Source organism: Mercenaria mercenaria, chromosome 11 (genome assembly GCF_021730395.1).
Source record: "Mercenaria mercenaria strain notata chromosome 11, MADL_Memer_1, whole genome shotgun sequence".
Taxonomy (NCBI): domain Eukaryota; kingdom Metazoa; phylum Mollusca; class Bivalvia; order Venerida; family Veneridae; genus Mercenaria; species Mercenaria mercenaria.
In genome coordinates this window covers 7,777,590-7,796,007 of record NC_069371.1, presented here as the reverse complement: position 1 = coordinate 7,796,007, position 18,418 = coordinate 7,777,590, and the positions used below count along the sequence as shown (strand labels likewise).

At 36.0% G+C, this 18,418-nt stretch overlaps 1 protein-coding gene across 1 annotated transcript; it reads right to left on the bottom strand.

The window, feature by feature from the left end:
• Positions 1-2,494: 2,494 nt before the first annotated feature.
• On the bottom strand, positions 2,495-4,415 carry LOC123532688 (uncharacterized). The gene is made up of 3 exons (XM_045314224.2): positions 3,908-4,415; positions 3,390-3,617; positions 2,495-3,108 (listed from the first exon to the last, which is right to left on the bottom strand). The coding sequence occupies exons 1-3, from the start codon at positions 4,158-4,160 to the stop codon at positions 2,891-2,893; spliced, it is 699 nt and encodes a 232-aa protein (XP_045170159.2). The 5' UTR covers positions 4,161-4,415; the 3' UTR covers positions 2,495-2,890.
• Positions 4,416-18,418: the final 14,003 nt, after the last annotated feature.

Genomic DNA, 18,418 nt, shown 5'->3' with positions numbered 1-18,418 from the left:
ATCCTGTTTACATTTATGACAGATGTGCTCTCCTTTGCAGTTTGACTCGTTATGACCAAATTTGAAACAGTTGTAGCATTGAAGGGGATTCGGTATATATTGGGTGACCTTTGTTTGGAGATAGCCTACTCTTACCAAAGACGGAAGAAATGGAATGCCAAAAGTAAGTATTATAGTGTTTGTAAAAATTTCTTTTCCATCTCGTTTTATTTTGACCCGTCTAGCTGCAGTAACATGTTGATCAGCAAGACCTTGCACAATTTCCGTCTCTGATACCCCAGCAAGATCAGGCAACGAATGATCCTCTTGAGGAGTTCAGAGTACGGTGCGCAATGCACTTGCAAGGATGGCCGAAAAATGATGTTGTACCAAGTAGATTTTGAGCATGAGCCGCTTTATCAACTTCAACGAGAAGATCCCAGTACGTAGCTTTTTGACAGATTTTGGTACACCAGCTATACTTTCAAGAGATTTCTCTATTACAAAAGGTGAGATGCTTGTCATCCTAAGTTTTCGACTGTTGACTGAATGAGAAGGAATCGCGGAAATGGAATTGTTTGAATTGAAAGGTCGGTGAGAATAATTCCCACCTTCCGTGCCGTCGGAGTCAGTTTCGGTATGCGGTCTTTTATTTTTGTTTTGGTTATCCATGTTAAATGACTGGTATTCGTCACTCGCAGCCCCCACCGCCGCGGAGTCCAACAAGGGAACATGTAAACAGAGCGGATATCCAGCTCATGCATGTTAGGATACTGTAGTGATATACTCGGCCAGGTATTTTACAATCTTGTTTATATCACCAGCTGTATTGCAGAAAAGCAATCATGGCATTCAAGGGATTGTTACTCTACCCACCCGATTGGCCCTAAGCCACCGCCTTCTAGGAAACATAGATTGAAGTATATATGAAAATATATATTGTGAAATAAATTTGTGTGAACGTAATATGAGGTTTGTTGAATACAGTAAGATGTGACAGTAGAGCAGAGTAAAATTAGATTTTGTGTAACGTATTTTGTTTCAAAATTGTGTTTGTGAAAATATAAAAATGAAAACTTTAAGATGCAGTTTGAACTAAACAATAGAAAATGTAAACGTAAATGTAAGGTTTCCTAGGGCTTGGCATGACTAGCCGATTGATCGTATCGGGCCAATACGACCGCCAAAACGTCTACACCGAATTAGAGGCCAAAGATGTGTATTGGCATCCACATCCCGGGAAGATGATGCGCAGATGCAAACAAGCACGCATCATCTCCCCGGGATGCTATGGGGCACCTCAACATCCAGGACCCTCCTCTCCGGCTTACGGGCCGCCACCCACGGCAAACAGGTGGCTCCATTTTCGGGGGAGTCGTACCCCTCTGCATGGAGATACAGCCGGCATTTTCTATCCCCCCCGCCGGCAAGGGGCCACGTTTGTTAGGGTTTCACCTGGCGGGGATTACTTTTACTTACACTGTCTTGTACTTTGGAACATGGTGGGGGTAATAGTGAGGTTAGGTGCACCATAAACCGGTTTAAGCTTCCCAGTGGTGGTTTTGCCACTGACCGTTCCAAGGCGGTGCCCCACTGTGTTCCTGTATTTGTTTGTTTTGTCCTTTTGTTTTCATGTTTGTGTATGGTATGCAAGAGTTGTTCGTGTGTGTCTTTGGGGAGGCTGCGTTTTTTGAACGTGGCTTTCCCTGTTGGATATTCTTCCTTGTTTTTTTTTGTACTAGTACAGAATCCAGGAACACTGGTTAGGTTAACTGCCCGCCGTTACATGACTGAAATACTGTTGAAAAACGGCGTTAATCCCAAAACAAACAAACAAACAAACAAATGAAGAGAGCAAGGCCATAATTTTTCAGTGTTGGAGCTTAATTTCTATCCGATTGAATCATTTTACCTAAGGCTCCCCTGAAAAATATGTTATCGATAGTTTTATTTTGTGTTTGATAATTGTTACGCAATACCTTGAGGTTTCTGTTACCAAAATGTTTGGTATAATGAATTCTCTGCGATCGTTTTGCGCAGTGGGTATCACTGTGGAATTTGTCTCTGTTTGAGCTTGAGGAAATAACATAAATTATACAAAATTAAACACACACTCACACACACCGACACGGTAAAATTTGTTTAAAAATGCAACACAGTGCAAAAACAATGTTAACTTATATACTGTATCAAGTTAATGCAATTATAAAACATTACCATTACGGGTCCACTATCTTAATATAATCTGAAATACAGTTGAAAACGTGTGTTTAAACAAAAATCGCTTACACGATCAAAGTGAGTGAGTGAGTGAGTTGGGTTTTACGGCGAATCGACACAAAATGGTCCTATATCGCCGAGAATAAGTCATATTGCGAACGCCAACTGTAAGGCCACTACTTTTTTATTTTTTGGTTTACAAGATTTTTTTGGAAAAATGTCCACTGGTAGGTTGAAAAAAAAAGAAAAAGACTTTTGCCCACCATGCATGTGAAAACCAATATTTTCTGTATTAATTGACTTAAATCAGAGAAATAAATAAAACATCAAATATCCTTTCCATTTACTTGTCATTCCTGTTATTATAAAAATTCAAACATACCAACATTTTAATATCATTGAATGTCCAAGATGGTATAACATTTAAAAATACCTGCACAACATTAATATTTAACTTAGATCAGCTCTTGGATTTACATGAAATCCATGAAAAAAATGTACATGACTTCAGTGAACAAACACACTGCCATGACAAAAGGTGATGCTTCAAAACTTCCAATGTGTTAACGAATATATGAACATCATAACGTATTTACAGTTTATAGTCGGCTAAGTTTGACAAAAATCTATACTCTTGTGTGCACACATTGTGGTAATAGTATAGAAGGCCTAAAGCCTGAAAACACTGTTCCTAGAACTTCCAGAATGTCTGACAGTTCATTTCTTTTTTTTTTTTCATTTTTAGGGCATTCCTAACAGCTGGTTCCTTCCCAGATTCCAAACATCCCCTGCATATGGGGCGAACAGTGCTGTATTGAGTCTTCAAGGTAGCCAGGGGCTCCTCCTCATTGCCAAGAATGTTTGGGTCCCCACAGAAAAAACAGATAGGCTGAAACTTCTGTGTCACAGCTGAAAAAACAAGAGCATGAATTTAAATATCAACATGATACAATTTACTACAATTAAAAATTGAACAATTCCTTGAATTTGTGTAGCCATTTTTCAATAAAAATGTTTCCAATTCGATCTGACAGCTGTTAAAATATGAAATCTCATTTTCTAGTTTTATAAAACTGTTTTACATTGCATACTTAGTATGCTTAATTGGTCCAGACCAGACTGAACACAAATTTTTGTAAGTGGTGAACTTTCTACTTAAAATTGGCAAAATGTTAATAGAATAAAGTTACCAGAGTAATATGTAGTCTCAATATCTGTCTGACAGTTTAGACCTTCCCGGACGAAGATTTCGTCATGCAGTGGATGACTCTCTGGGAATAGGGATGACCCACATGTGAAGGACACGGAGTCTTGTAGGGTCATGATTTGCCTTGACTGTTCTGCACTCAGGCGGTGCCTGCAGTACACCACACGCCTCTTTCCGCACTCCTGACATGACACATGCTGTCGAACTTGGGCTTAAACTATACATTTGATGATTCTTTGAAAAATAATAAATCAATGCTTGCAAAGACAGCTTTGAAACAAGGAATGCGTTCAGAAAAATATCTGCAGACCTGTTTTATTTATAAAAACTCCTGTATACTATAATACGTAAGAAAGACTTGGGTATTCAAAAAAGTTTTAGCTTTATCTGTTGGTTTTGGGTGCATCTTGAAGACTCAAAATAAAAATAAATAGCACTGTATTGTACTATGTCATCTTGAACACAATTTAAATCATCCATACATCATATTTTAGAGCATACTTGCATTCAGATGAGATTTGTGCCTTTTGTCGGCCTCGGTGGGGACACACTTCCCTTCCATGGACGGCCTTTTCTTGTCTGATAGCCGTACCTCTATTTGTTCGCTAATGTCGGCACGCAAAAAAACCTTGTTTTGTCCAGATTTAAAAGACGATGCACCCCAAAAAGTCAGCTTAAAAAACACGCACTCATCGTGGGGGCTGCCATGATGGATGACTGCTTTACGTGTTTTTAATCGAAATTTATGAATCATGTTACCGATATGAAAACCAGTCTACAATACCTCGGCTTTTATCGTTGTATGCATAATGTGTTTAAGATAGTGTATTCAGTCAAAAATTTCGATTCGTACTTAAAAACATTCGTTTTTTTTTTCGTTTCGTCCCACATTCGGTTCGGTCGGGAAAATATGTTTTTAAAAAAAAGTGAAATTGCAATTTTATTTTTTTTCTACTTTTCGGAAAATTACACTCGCCGGTTTTGTAAACCAATTTATTAAAAAGAAGTGGCCTAAAGCATAAACATTGATGTAAAAATGTAAAGAACACTATGAGTAATGTTAAACATATCTAAAAACATCCATGTAAAAATGTAAAGCATATCTAAAAACAGTTATGTAAAAATGTATTTGTTTCCATTACGTGTGTTAGAGATTCACCTGGAGGGGATTACTTTTATTTACACTGTCCCATGTCTTTGGAACATGGTGGGGGTAAGAGTGAGGTTGGGTGCGCACCATAAACCGGTTTAAGCTCCCCAGTGGTGTTTTTGCCACTGACCGTTCCAAGGCGGTGCCCCACTGTGTTCCTTTGTTTGTTCGTTTTGTCCTTCTGTGTTGACTTTGTGTGCGCGCGTGTGTGTATGCTTATTATTCGTCTTGTCCTTATGTGTTGGCTTTGAGTATGTGTGTTGTTTGTTTTGTCCTGATGTGTTTTTTGTGTGTGTGTGTGTGGTGCACGCGTTTGCGTGCTGGGGGGTTCGTTTTGAGGAGGCTGCGCTTTTGGTGCGTGGCATTCCCTGTTTGATATTTTTCTTTGTTTTTTTTACGTGTGTGTTAAAATATCAGCTGCAAACATAATAATATTGCAAGAAGTAAACAAAAATATAAAATGTCAGATTTTTTGATATATGCCTATCTGCTTTAAAAACGATACAATATTTCCGACTGAAACGTTGTCAAATAACTCTTTCAGAGATTGAACGTCATAATATGTACCGCGCTGTGTAGCAAAGTCAACACAGTCGATTAGAATATGTTTAATAGTTAGCGGTGTTTGACATGGTACACATTCGGGTTGATCGTAATTATTCAAAAGATAAGAACGAGTCAAACGGGTATGACCTATTCGACAGCGAGAAAGAACAACTTCCTCCCTGCGAACAGATCTGTTCCCTTGGTGCCATTCCCCTAGAGTAGGTTTGTTATCATGAAGTATATTGAATGCAGTACTGTTCCATGACGATTGCCATTTAGATAAAATGTATTTCTTTATACAGTCAAAATCCAAACCTACCTACCCACCCCCACAGAGAAGAAATTACTCTACAGCTCATCCTAGAAATTATACTCAGTCAGACCACAGATACCAGCTAACACAGAACAACAGGACTAGTATAAATCACTACAACCAAGACAGACTAAACCAGGGACATCAAAGACACCAGAATAACTACAGGATGCCAAACAATGAATCACAGAACAGAACTGCACAACAACCCAACGACACAACACAAAATTACAATCAATCATCCAGTACTAACTCGGGGAAGCGAGAGAAGGTCATTCTGGAGGCCCGCAGGACGACCAACCTGCCACAACAGGGGCCAGAGATATTAGAATGCCAAAATGTAGAAACCGAAGGATTTTTCATGCCAGCTTATGTACAAAATCAACCTATAACTATGCTAATTGACACAGGGTCTAATGCCACCATCTTAAGAAGTAGTATATTAGAGAAATGGCCTAATTCCTGTAAACCTGATATATTACCTGTAAATGCCAACTTATTACGAGTTACCGGTGAAAAAAAAGAACAAAGACAAATATCAAACAGGGAATGCCACGCACCAAAAACGCAGCCTCCTCAAAACGAAACCCACAGCACGCAGATGCGTGCACCACACACACACACACACACACAGAGCCAACACATTAGGACAAAACGAACAAACAAAGGAATACAGTGGGGCACCGCTTTGGAACGGTCATTGGCAAAAACACCACAGGTTTTAAAAACTGCTCATCATATTATTATCCCCTTATTTCCTATCATTACAGGCTGTAGCATAGAAATGCAAAATGTGTCCCCACACAGACAAAGCTTTCACGAAGCGAAGCAACGCATCAAGACATGTTCTAGAAGTACACATGCTTCACAAATACTGTTGCAGCCATTGTTACACCCTATTCACCAGACTAGGCAATAGACACCGATGCATATACGAACATAAAGCTAAACTAGAGCACTGTTTGCCTTGTTCTCGGTGCTTCCGATGGATCTACTTTACAGATTTTATTTACTTCACAATAGCGGGTGTTAAGTGCTGTTTGGCGGCCGTAAAAAGTCGCCCCGACTTCATCTCAGTGTTGTTATATTTTCTGGTCCTTCGGGATCATTGATTTCAAGTCATTTAGATTTGAAGATTGAATACTGGTTAAGCCAGTTCTAGGGGGCATGGGCAGTGTTGCATTTTCCATTACTGCTTCAATCAAACCGAGTCTGCAATTTCACTGTTTGCCTTGTTCTCGGTGCTTCTGAGGGATCTACTTTCCAGATTTTATTCAACACGGTAACAAAAGAAAAAGGAGAACAGGCAGAGAATAAAGTACCTAAAGAAACAGTTGATTTATGCCTGGAAAAGACCATCATACCAAAATACAGAGAAACCTACCCTACAAACATAAGAAAAAAGTTTCGGATACCATTATACAAAATCAACAAACCACCAATGAAAAGTATCGTAACCATACCCAGGGCAAACCCAAATCATCAACTTGAACTACAGAAGAATGACGCTAAAACTCTAATAAATGATCTCGGGTTAATCTTATCATCGGATGAGGAAGACTTAATGGAAATCCCAGCTGATTTTCCGGAAATCACTCTACTGGAAGTAGATAACACCTTAAATAATGTAGAAAACAAAAGTAAAGTCCAAAAAATGACAAACCAAAGACAACCATAAGGAAACTAAGGAAGAAAATAAAATAAAGGAAAGACCTACTGACTGTCAAGCTAAAACTAAACTAACGGAGAAACAGAATGAAAGCAATGAAGAAAGATTAAATAAAGACAGTCTGAATAATAAGAAAGAGACACTTAACCAGGAAAAAACAGAGTGAAAAGAAAAAGAAAAGTAACCAGGAAAATAAGACAGAAAATGAAATAACAGAAAGTGATAAGGAGAATACGGAGGCAACCAAAATAAAAGAAAGACAGGGAGAAAATAATGAAGAAATAGTAGTAAACACTTACCTATCTAAGATAAATAAGGAAGACATTCTAAACAAAGATAACCATTGTGAGAAGAAAAAGGAGAAGAAAAACAAAGACAAGACAAGTAAAGATGGAAATGAAAATAAAGAGAAACATATCAAATTAAAGGAAAATAAAGTGGAAACTGAAATAAAAGAAGGACATAAGGGAAATAAGAAAGACAAACAGCACAAAGTGGAACACAGAGACAGGAAAAAGGAAATAGGAAAGAAAGAGAGAAAATAGAGACAGAATGAAAGACATACACACAGGAGATCAAATATTATGTAAAGAAACTATAAAAATAAACGACAAACCCGGAAATGATAAGTGCAAAGACCAACAGAAAGGGAATGAGGGGAAAAAGGAAAACAAAAAAAGAGGAAGTTAAAGAGAAAACGGACACACGACAAATAATATTTAAGGAAAACATCACGATTGAAGGACACTATGGGAACAATAACATCACAGAAATAAAAGATTATAGTATTCCAAAATTACAAAAACCAGTTACCAAAGAAATCAATGCCACTTGCCTAAGAGAAGAGAAACTATATCCAAACATTTCCGACACAAATCAACTTAACATCAGCTCAATGCGAAAAGTTGTTTCTTACGATGATATCGACATTAACCTGGATGAAACAGAAAATGAATCAATTGACAACATCGATCAAGAGTTTGACCAAGAGCCAGAAGACATTCCAACAGAGGAACACATACAACTAACAATAAACTATATAGAAGAAACTCAGAAAACATTCGTTAAATTAAATATTGGAGGCGTTACTTTTAATACTAGCTACAAAACTCTTTCAAATTCCCCTGAATCTGTTCTTGCACATTTGAGAAATAATAACTTAACAGTTACCGACAATACCATCTTCATAGATAGAAGTGGGAAACATTTTGAATACATCCTAAATTTTCTTCGCAATGGCTGTGTTATACACCAGAGTTTATTACCTTCAAATATCACCCTCACGGAAGAAATCCTTATGGATTCCAGATTCTACAACATCTGTGAACTGACTAGAAAACTAGAGCTACTTAGAAACACACACGTACATACATTTTACATTACTGTTTTTAGATATGCTTTACATTTTTACATGGATGTTTTTAGATAAGTTTTACATTATTCATAGTGTTCTTTACATTTTTACATGGATGTTTTTAGGTATGCTTTACATTTTTACATCATTGTTTATGCTTTACAGTTGGTGTTTGCAATATGACTTCTCCTCGGCGATATATGACCATTTTGTGTCGATTCGCCGTAAAACCTAACTCACACACTCACTCCTAGAGCTACATCTACGACATCTCAAGCTGGGCACCACCAACTAAATATGAAAAAAACATTAAACCAATTTAACAACAGAATTCAGGACTTTTCTAATTATTGTGGATTTAAATGATATCATCCTTTAGCAGTTTTAGAGTACATTTATGTAACAAAAATCTTTCATTTTCCAAAATAAAAAAATAAAATGCTTCCTGTTTTAGACCTACCTACACCTATTTTGTAAGGGGGGAAGGGACACACTTTCCTGATAAAAGATTTTTGAAATCAGAGATTAATTCTGAATTTATTAAAGGTCCAATACTAAGGAAAGTGAACATTTTAATTTCTTTTAAAAAGCACAGAAACTATTTCATTTTATTGGAAAATGAAAGTTGGTATGTAGAAATTCGAAATAAATCGCAGTATATGTACAATTATTTTTCTATGAAGTATGAAGAAAGTTAAAAAGACCTGGGGGGGGGGGTCTTTCTGTCGATTCATTGAAATTTCAATATAATACACATACATTTCCTTGAGTCCCAAAGACCTTCTGTAAGTTTTGACCTGCCAATCTTCATTATTTAGTGTCTTGCAGAAGTCTATGCACTAGCTATGAAAAAAATTGCCAACTCACTTTCCCTTAGTAATGGACCTTTAAGGTATCAAGTGATAATGTTAGCATTTCTTTTTTGCAATAATTGTCAGTATTAGGTATGGTAATGCTATTTACAAGATATATATGTATATTCTAAAATGACTAAGTACATACCCGAATTAGACATTACTTCCCGGAGACGGCTAAGCATGTTTATCTGTATTTAGTAGGCACACTGAAAGATAGTATGATACATTTGTTTTTGAAATTATACAAAATGTATTAAACAATAAGGAGTATTTACACTTAATAGTATAATTATAGTAACAGGTATTTCAAATATTAACTGAAAGGTAGCCTTGAGTACTAGTATATTGCTGTAAAAGGTTCCGTACGGTCTAATTATATATTGCACATTTTTATATGTATATAAATCATTGTCAGCACATGCGTTATTTTTGCTATTACTAATAGAATACTGTAATATTATGGGAGACTTGTTTTGGTAACCAGAGGATGTTACTACTTTTAGGCCTACACCTATTGCTGACTTAAAATCCTGTCCTATTGTTATTTGCTCATGAGCCTTAGCAGGGTTCTCGGTATGTAGTTGATTCAGAATGTTCGATTGGAGGCCCTGCGGGTACACCTTTCACATGTACTTTGCACACCTTTACATGTGCCATTTCACACACCTTTACATGTGTTGTTTGACATACGCCGGTGGGCCGGGAGTTAAAATTCCGTAGGGGCCTCCGTGGCCGAGTGGTTAAAGGTCGCTGACTTCAAATCACTTGCCCCTCATCGATGTGGGTTCGAGCCTCACTCGGGGCGTTGAATTCTTCATGTGAGGAAGCTATCAAGCTGGCTTACGGAAGGTCGGTGGTTCTACCCAGGTGCCCGCTCGTGATGAAATAATGCACGGAGGGGCACCTGGGGTCTTCCTCCACCATTAAAGCTGGAAAGTCGCCATATGACCTATCATGTGTCGGTGCGACGTTAAATCCAACAAGAAACAAAAAAAAAACAAAAAAAAAACTCCGTTTCCTCCTTTAATAGGCAGTCACTTTTCGGGACAGGTATTATTATATTGGCGCCCAGGGTCGTGCAAGCCCTTTTGTCTCCCCATTTTTGTACTTATTGTGCCATGTGATTCATATTTATTTTGAGACAGAAATATCTCCTTTTTCAGTTTAACCAATCATTTTATACGTAGGCCTGGCACTTGTGAGGATTTGGATACCTATATATATGAAATTTGTGGGAAGAAAAATAACTCTGATATCGTTAAAAAACAAAGAAAAATATCAAACAGGGAATGCCACGCACCAAAAACGTAGCCTCCTCAAAACGAAACCCCCAGCACGCAGACGCGTGCACCAAACACACAAAGCCAACACATAAGGACAAAACGAACAACACACACGCACACAAAGCCAACACATAAGACGAAACGAACAAACAAAGGAACACAGTGGGGCACCGCCTTGGAACGGTCAGTGGCAAAAACACCACTGGGGAGCTTAAACCGGTTTATGGTGCACCTAACCTCACTCTTACCCCCACCATGTTCCAAAGACATGGGACAGTGTAAATAAAAGTAATCCCCTCCAGGTGAATCTCTTACACACGTAATGGAAACAAAAAGGCATGGCATGTAAAACACAAAAATGCTCGTGTATAAATATATAAAAAAAAACAAACCTTAAGAACCAAAAACGTATGTACTCAATGCCTTTTCAGAAGACAGAGCAACAAGAGAAACACCCTTAAGGGCCCGACGAAACAGGCCAGAAGACAAATATCAAAACAGTTCAGTCCTGGTAGGATTTAAAAACTGCTTATCATAGAGTCCTCCCCCTCTTCCGTCAGACGCAATCAAAGAGGGAAACGTAGTGTCCAACTGTAAACGGGTTGAACACTAAACATGCGGTATGTCTCAAAACAGTTGGGTCGTAACCTCTTTTAATAAAACGTTTGATAATCTTTCCAAATACATTTGGAAAATTACCGTGACTCAAGATCTTACGAAGTTTGTAAACCACATCCCCATAAAAAACGGGTTTAGAAATACCTTCTCGCAGAAGTGTCTTTAAATTACTATTGAATTTTAAAACTAAATCAGAATTACGATAATAAAATTTAGCAAATTATTTACGCAATTTGTAATAACGGTAGCCTTGCTGAAGAAGTTTACCTGTAATATATTGATTACGTTCATTGAAATGCTTGACATGACTACACGCTCTGGCAAACCGAATTAATTGAGAAATATATACCCCATAAGATGTAGCCTGAGGTACATCACCATCCAAATGGGGAAATTTACAATACTAAAATTAAAATCATCCCTCTTGTCATAAATTTTGGTATGTATAAAATTGTCATAAATAGAAAGAGGAGGTAAATCTAAAAACGAAGCATCAGTATCCGAATTGTTAGTTTTAATTAACTGAAGCTCCCTATGATAAATAGTACCCACCAATTGACCAAAAAACGGAATTATCCATATTAAGAATATTCATCTAGATAGCGTGATATTATTTAATGCCGTTATAAATATCTGCCTGCGTATCTGGAGAGAGGCCCAACATAAAGTCTCTTTCAAAAACAATATAAAAACAAATCTGCGACAAGGGGTGCACAATTTGTTCCATGGGAATACCAGCAACTTGTCTAAAAACTGCATTCCCAAACCTGATGTAAATGTTGTTCAATAAAAAGGAAAGGGCTCATTTAAAGTCTGTGCACAGCATATTCATACAATTATTATACTCTACCTATCTACTTATTCATCTGTTATACACTGTTGATGATTGAGCCTGTTACATGAAACCGGTACATGTAATTAAATATTGGAAAAATAATGTTATAGATAGACATGTAGATATTTTTAAGCATTTTTGATGTAAATAAGTGATTTGTGCCTTGAGAAGTTGGAACTGAATAGAAATGACCATATTAAAATGTAATGCATTACAGTGACTATACTGCCCGGATGTGACTTTTTTTTTGTTGGATTTAACCTCGCATCGACACATATTGTGTACATTTTCCAATGTATTAACTGACGGATTCTGATAAAGATTAAGGACATCTGAATTGTCCAAATTTATTACAGTATTGTGGTATGAAAATACTTAGGAAATTTAATAATTACTCTGAATTTTACTGTCATTTATGTAAATGATTACTAAAATTTAGGTAGCAATGTATACCTATCCTTTTTACCTATAGTTACCACTATAGGAACCTTTTGCCTGTTAGGACTATTCTTCTGGCCAAGGAATAGCTCCTCCTAAAAGAATAATATGATGATAAATGACTTGTTTTAAATATTGTATGACATATCATTGTTAATTTGAGAAATTGTTCACTAGATATTGTTTCAAAATTAAAAAGAGTTAAGTTTAATATTGTTACCTAAGTATAAATGCTTAAGTGTGAAAGACTAAACTGGGTAATTGTCACTCAATTAGCCAAGTATGACTGTATATTCATGTTTGAACTATATTTATGTTTGAATTGCTGAACACGTACCTTGCATTTCTTGTCTTGTTTCTGGACAGCCGTGCACGAATCTCATGATGTTATTACATATGCCTATTTGTTTTACCTGAAATGAATTTAAAATGATAGAGATTATTGGGTGAATATTTGATAATGACATGACTGTATGTATAATAGGAGTAACTGATTCTATGCAAGAAATCGTATGCCTGTATCTCTTAATTAATGTCTGTAAGAATATATCAAAGATAATTGTTGTTATCTAAATTAATTTTAAAAACTCAGTCTTGCATGTTTACATGTCACTATGATGAAAACTTATTTCAAGATCTGACGTGATTACCTCCCTTTCAAATCTTAATTGGCAATTAATTACCAATTTCATTTTTTCATGCCCATTCTATATTATTCACCATTTCTTCCAAATTCAAGGACTGAATTCCATATTGGGAAGGGTGCAATGTTAGGCTACTCGTCTCGTCAGACCTTGAAATGCTACTTATTTAATTCTAAACCACATGTATAATTTGTTGTTGTCTGAGAACGCCGAGGTATCAGAGTATGTTTATCATCGTTCTACCCTTTATTTTACCATGACATTTATAAAACCCGGTCTCGATCGAAAGATCTACCTTCACTTTATCCAACTCCTCCGATGCTCCACCCAGATTCTTCCACATAAGCCCATAATTCAGTATTTTGGTCAATCGTATGTTTCAATTTCAGCTCCTCCTGTATTGGTTTTCTACTTCCGGTTACTTCGATAACTTCCGTAAGCGCGTACCGCGACAAACATTACCGATTCCCTTTTCCGAATCTAATCGAACAAAGTGGAGCGGCTCTCCTGATGTCATTTACTGGTGACATCAGTGGAACATATTCCAAGACTATATAAACCCCGAAATTTGGTCATTTTATTTTATCAATCGTCTCCACCAAAGTTCTAGTACAGAACGCTGCAACTCTACTGAATAAATAAATAGCTCCTCTGAGCTTCACTCACTAATATTTATGTCAAAAAGAAGGAAAACCGGAGAGGTACCCTATTTCTATATATTTATAATGGTCATCTGGAGAGCTTCCCTATAACAGCCTATATATATTTGTAACCTGACTACCTCGGCTTCCAAAGTTACTGAAGATGTTATTCTACCTTGAATGTTCTTGCTGTATTTATTTATATTAAAACTCCTGACATGAAAAGTAAATATGTGGACTTGATTACAGCCTTGTCTCATTGCTAGATGTTAAGCCTGGATTGTGATCATTCTGCGTTCGACCTCTAAACCTTCAACAACTGTTTCCGGACCTTGGCAGGTGTGCCGGCGGAACGATATATATTGAACAAAATGTTATAGGTCGATCCATATTTACATGCAATGCAACTGACTGAATAATAGTATTCAAAACAATTTCTCTATGCGGACGTGCATTATTTATTAAATTTGATGCGCCACCAGAAGCCTTTCCTGAACTTTTATTTATAAAGTTATACGTTGAATAATTTTTAAAGGATATGTTGTCACTTTCTTTCAAAAAGGTTTCACTTAAACACATCAAAGAGGGATTATATTTTGACAGAAGAAGGAGAATTTCATTATAATTAGCTTTAAGTCCACGGCAGTTCCACTGGATAATTTTATTCGACATAAATATGTTCTATCTGGACCGTCATTTTGATACTTTTTTACTTTTAGTTTCTTAAAATTGGCTTAATCTCATTCCCCCTGCCCACAGTATCCTCCTTTCTCCGCCACCCCTACCCCATACATAAACCCCCTCCCTCTCACACTTAAAAAATGTAAATATATTTCTTATTAATTGTCTTTGTATTTGTGTCTTAGATTTCTGTGTCATTATTCACCCCGTTCCCCATCCATACCCAACCCCGACAAACACATCGCCATTTCCGAATCGTATTTAGTAAGTAGAAACTTCAAAATATTTCTGTTCTAAAACCCTGGCCCTATCACAAAATAATTTCATAGATATTTTTCTTGCGTGACTGTTCAAGCAAGGTGTGGAACTCAGATGAGCGATCTAGGGCTACCAGGGCCCTCTTGTTTCTATACGTAACAACACTTATTATTAACTTAAAGATAATTATTTGTACAACATAAACATGTTTATACTTCTTCCCTCGAAAAAGTATACAAGAATGTCTGAGTATTACTTTCGTCGGGCTTAAGCTAACACCACATTATTTTATCATTGAAGATTCACGTAAATTACGTACAAGACCATTCTGAAATATACACAAGGAATTGTTTATATATGTCATAGTGTCAAATATGAAGTGCGACATTTAGCGTTGGTGTTGCGACATATAAATGTGGGCAAATTTTTGCGACATTAAACGTTAAAGGTGCGACATTTAGCGGCAGATGATTTTGCGACATTTAGCGGTGGTTGCGACATTTCACGTCAACCTTGCGACATTTAACGGTGGTTGCGACATTTAGCGGTGCTGCGACATTTAACGGTGCCACACACAATAACATCAGTTACCATCATCAATTTTCTTACATTCCGCGTAACATTTCAATATAACTACATAAAAGAAGCAAAATATTGATCATTATTCAGAACGAAAGACTCATAAAAATATTTCAGCAAATAATGGCTATTTAAAAATAGTTCAAATAAAGAAAATGCATGGAGTTACGTACTTTCAAAATAAAAGCTCTTAATGTTTGCGTGGTAACTGACACGTAACGTCATGACGTCGATGACGTCATTTTAAGGCAACAATGTTTTGAAGCGTTTCTGCGGCAATTTATTCATCATTTCTGCATTATTAAACCATGAAGCATCAGATCGGAGACAGGTTCATGATTTTTCTTCAGCAGAATGGATATACAAACACATTTAGTTTGTCGTAAATTATCACGTTAGCTTCCGGTTGGGCTTGCGCACGTACAAATATTAAGGTAACCTACCTCCTTAATTACTTTAAAATAGTTTTTTTCTCAACTTTTAGCGGTCAGCTTTTAGTTTTGATCGGTCGCAACAGGAACTGTGTACAGACGTTTGTAGGGGGTGTAATTGCTCTTTCTTACAATACATTCAATTACATTAATTGCTATAAATTACATGTACAAGTATCCATTTATTTACATTTTAGCAGTAAACAAGTATTGCGAGTTTGTGGTAACGCAAGACGTTACAAAATCTAAACACTGCATGATCTTTACGTGAATAACACATAATTCGTATTCACGTACTAACTCTATAAATCGAAGTTCCATGTCTACCCTCGTGATTATAGTACAATAACAACATCTTTCAACCAAGGAATGTTTGTGTATTTTTGTTTTACTTTAATAATAAATGTCCCTAGAAAACAGATCGATTAAAACAAAACAAGACATAATGTAATGTATTAATCCCACATGTACTTAAATATGCATTCATTATTACTCTTCATATTAAAACAAAATATTTTATACCGTTTGTTACCACGTACATTTGATTGATCGGGTGTGAAGCATGCATCGTTTTGCCAAATCCTGGAGCAACTCGGAAACGTTATATCAGATGACATTATGTACATTTGTGCGGGTGAATATGAATAGTCAAACACCATTGTTGTAGACTATAACAGATGTAGACTCGTGTTTCATCCTCAATTTGTAGTGACCAACTATTAGTCTATAATTCTTTAATGCGTTCAACTTATATAAGTAAGGGTAATTCAGATAAAACTGGGATACTTGATTATGACTTAATTTTTGTGAATGAATATATTCATTAAGAAAAACTTTTACATTTTTTGAAAAAAAAACAAAAAAAAAAACATTTCGATGCATATTTACTCAGTATAAATTTGGGCGAATGCCATGTGTTTTTCGTACATTGCATATTTGTTTCGTTACATTTTAAAAGCGATATTTTAGGTAAAAAATATTTCACTAGCCACATGCATTTCACTGGATTATAATTTTCATGTACATTTTCTCTTACACAATAGTTGAATGGGGAGAAATAGTTTTGTTTAGTTTATGGGTCCGAGTCTGTCTTTAATAATATTTCAAGATATTTGATAATATCGCTATGTTATTTATTTAAGAAATAATATATCTCATCCAGTGATTTATCATTGAATAAATCATTGTTTGGAGTTCAGATGCGAAGGAATTATATCACGAGGGCGCAGCAAACAAATGATTTATTCAAGCGCAAATCACTAAATGAGATATATATTTCGATTCTAACACGTTACCAAGGATTTTAAAGTACATCCTTGACGGCATTCATTAAATATTTGACCGTTTTCAATCGGTTTCTTTTCCAGCGCGCTGCTATGCCGTTTGACGCCATAACGTAATAATTGTGACGTCAGAACAGTGATGTGTTGTATAATAATTCACTGTTTTCTGCCTTCTTTGTTTAATAGGAAAATGAATCGGATCGTGTTAGAATAAAATTTTAATTTCAGCCGCACGTGGTCTATGTGTAAAATCTGGAATAACCATAACTGTATCGGTTATTCCAGATAAAATATACATGTATTCATGAATAAAAAATCATAGTGTACATTTGTTCTTGTATATACAGATCAACATATATATCATTAAGAAATGTTGCTTGTTTCCGAGATATATAGCATTTAATTACCTCCCTTTTTTACTTTTTAATATTCAGTACACATTCTGTCAGTGTTGTTTTACCCTTGAAAACACTTTCAGTCTACCAATCAGATAATAATTCCATGAACAATTAATTAAAACCATAAACACCATTATTTCAATATTTGATTTTCTTCTGATAAAACCTTATCACTTATTAAGCAACTCATATCTGGCTCATTACAGTCGAATTGTTTATAATATCGATAAATATTTATTGACAAAGAGATCAATTCACTGTGTTCTGCGGAATTATCCTCATAACAAAACAATTTAACAGCTTATTGTAGAATGAACGTGATTTAAAATACTTCAGCAGTATTTCAGTTATGTAACGGCGGGCAGTTAACCTATCCAGTGTTCCTGGATTCTATACCAGTACAAACCTGTTCTCCGCAAGTAACTGTCAACTTCTCCACATGAATTATCAGAGGTGGAGGACGAATGATTTCAGACACAATGTCTTTTATCAAATCGTCACGGAGAACACGCTCCGCCCGGGGATCGATCTCGCGACCTCGTGATCCGTAGACCAACGCTCTCCCTACTCAGTTAAGCGGGCGGGCTTCCACACTATCAGCGGAAAGCGTAATATATATATATATATATATAAGAGCACTTTTGTGTTTTACATTATGTACATGCCTTCGGTTTCTTGATATCAAGAATTATTTTTTGATGACAAGAAATGCTGTCTATTTTTCTTATCAACAAATGGAATTTTTGATATCAGGAAATTAATTTCTTGATATCAAAAAATCGATTTTTTGATATCAGGAATTCGATTTCTTAATATCAGAAAATCATTTCTTGATATCAAAAAATTAGTTATATTTTTGATATCTAGAAATATGGACTATTTCTTTATATCAATAATTCGATTTCCGGATATCAAGAAATCATTTTTTTATATCAAGAATTCGATATCGAAAAATCGATTTCTTGATATCAAAAAATGGCCAGTATTTCTTGATATCAAAAATTCCCGCTATTCTCAAAATAGTCATGCAATTA

Bases quoted from the DNA above. Each gene is read 5' to 3' on its own strand.
- LOC123532688 (XM_045314224.2), bottom strand. From the start codon at position 4,160: ATGATTCATAAATTTCGATTAAAAACACGTAAAGCAGTCATCCATCAT. The intron at 3,618-3,907 runs GTATGCTCTAAA...GTATAGTTTAAG, and splicing joins CAAATCTCATCTGAATGCAA to CCCAAGTTCGACAGCATGTG. The intron at 3,109-3,389 runs GTAACTTTATTC...TTGTTTTTTCAG, and splicing joins TGAGACTACATATTACTCTG to CTGTGACACAGAAGTTTCAG.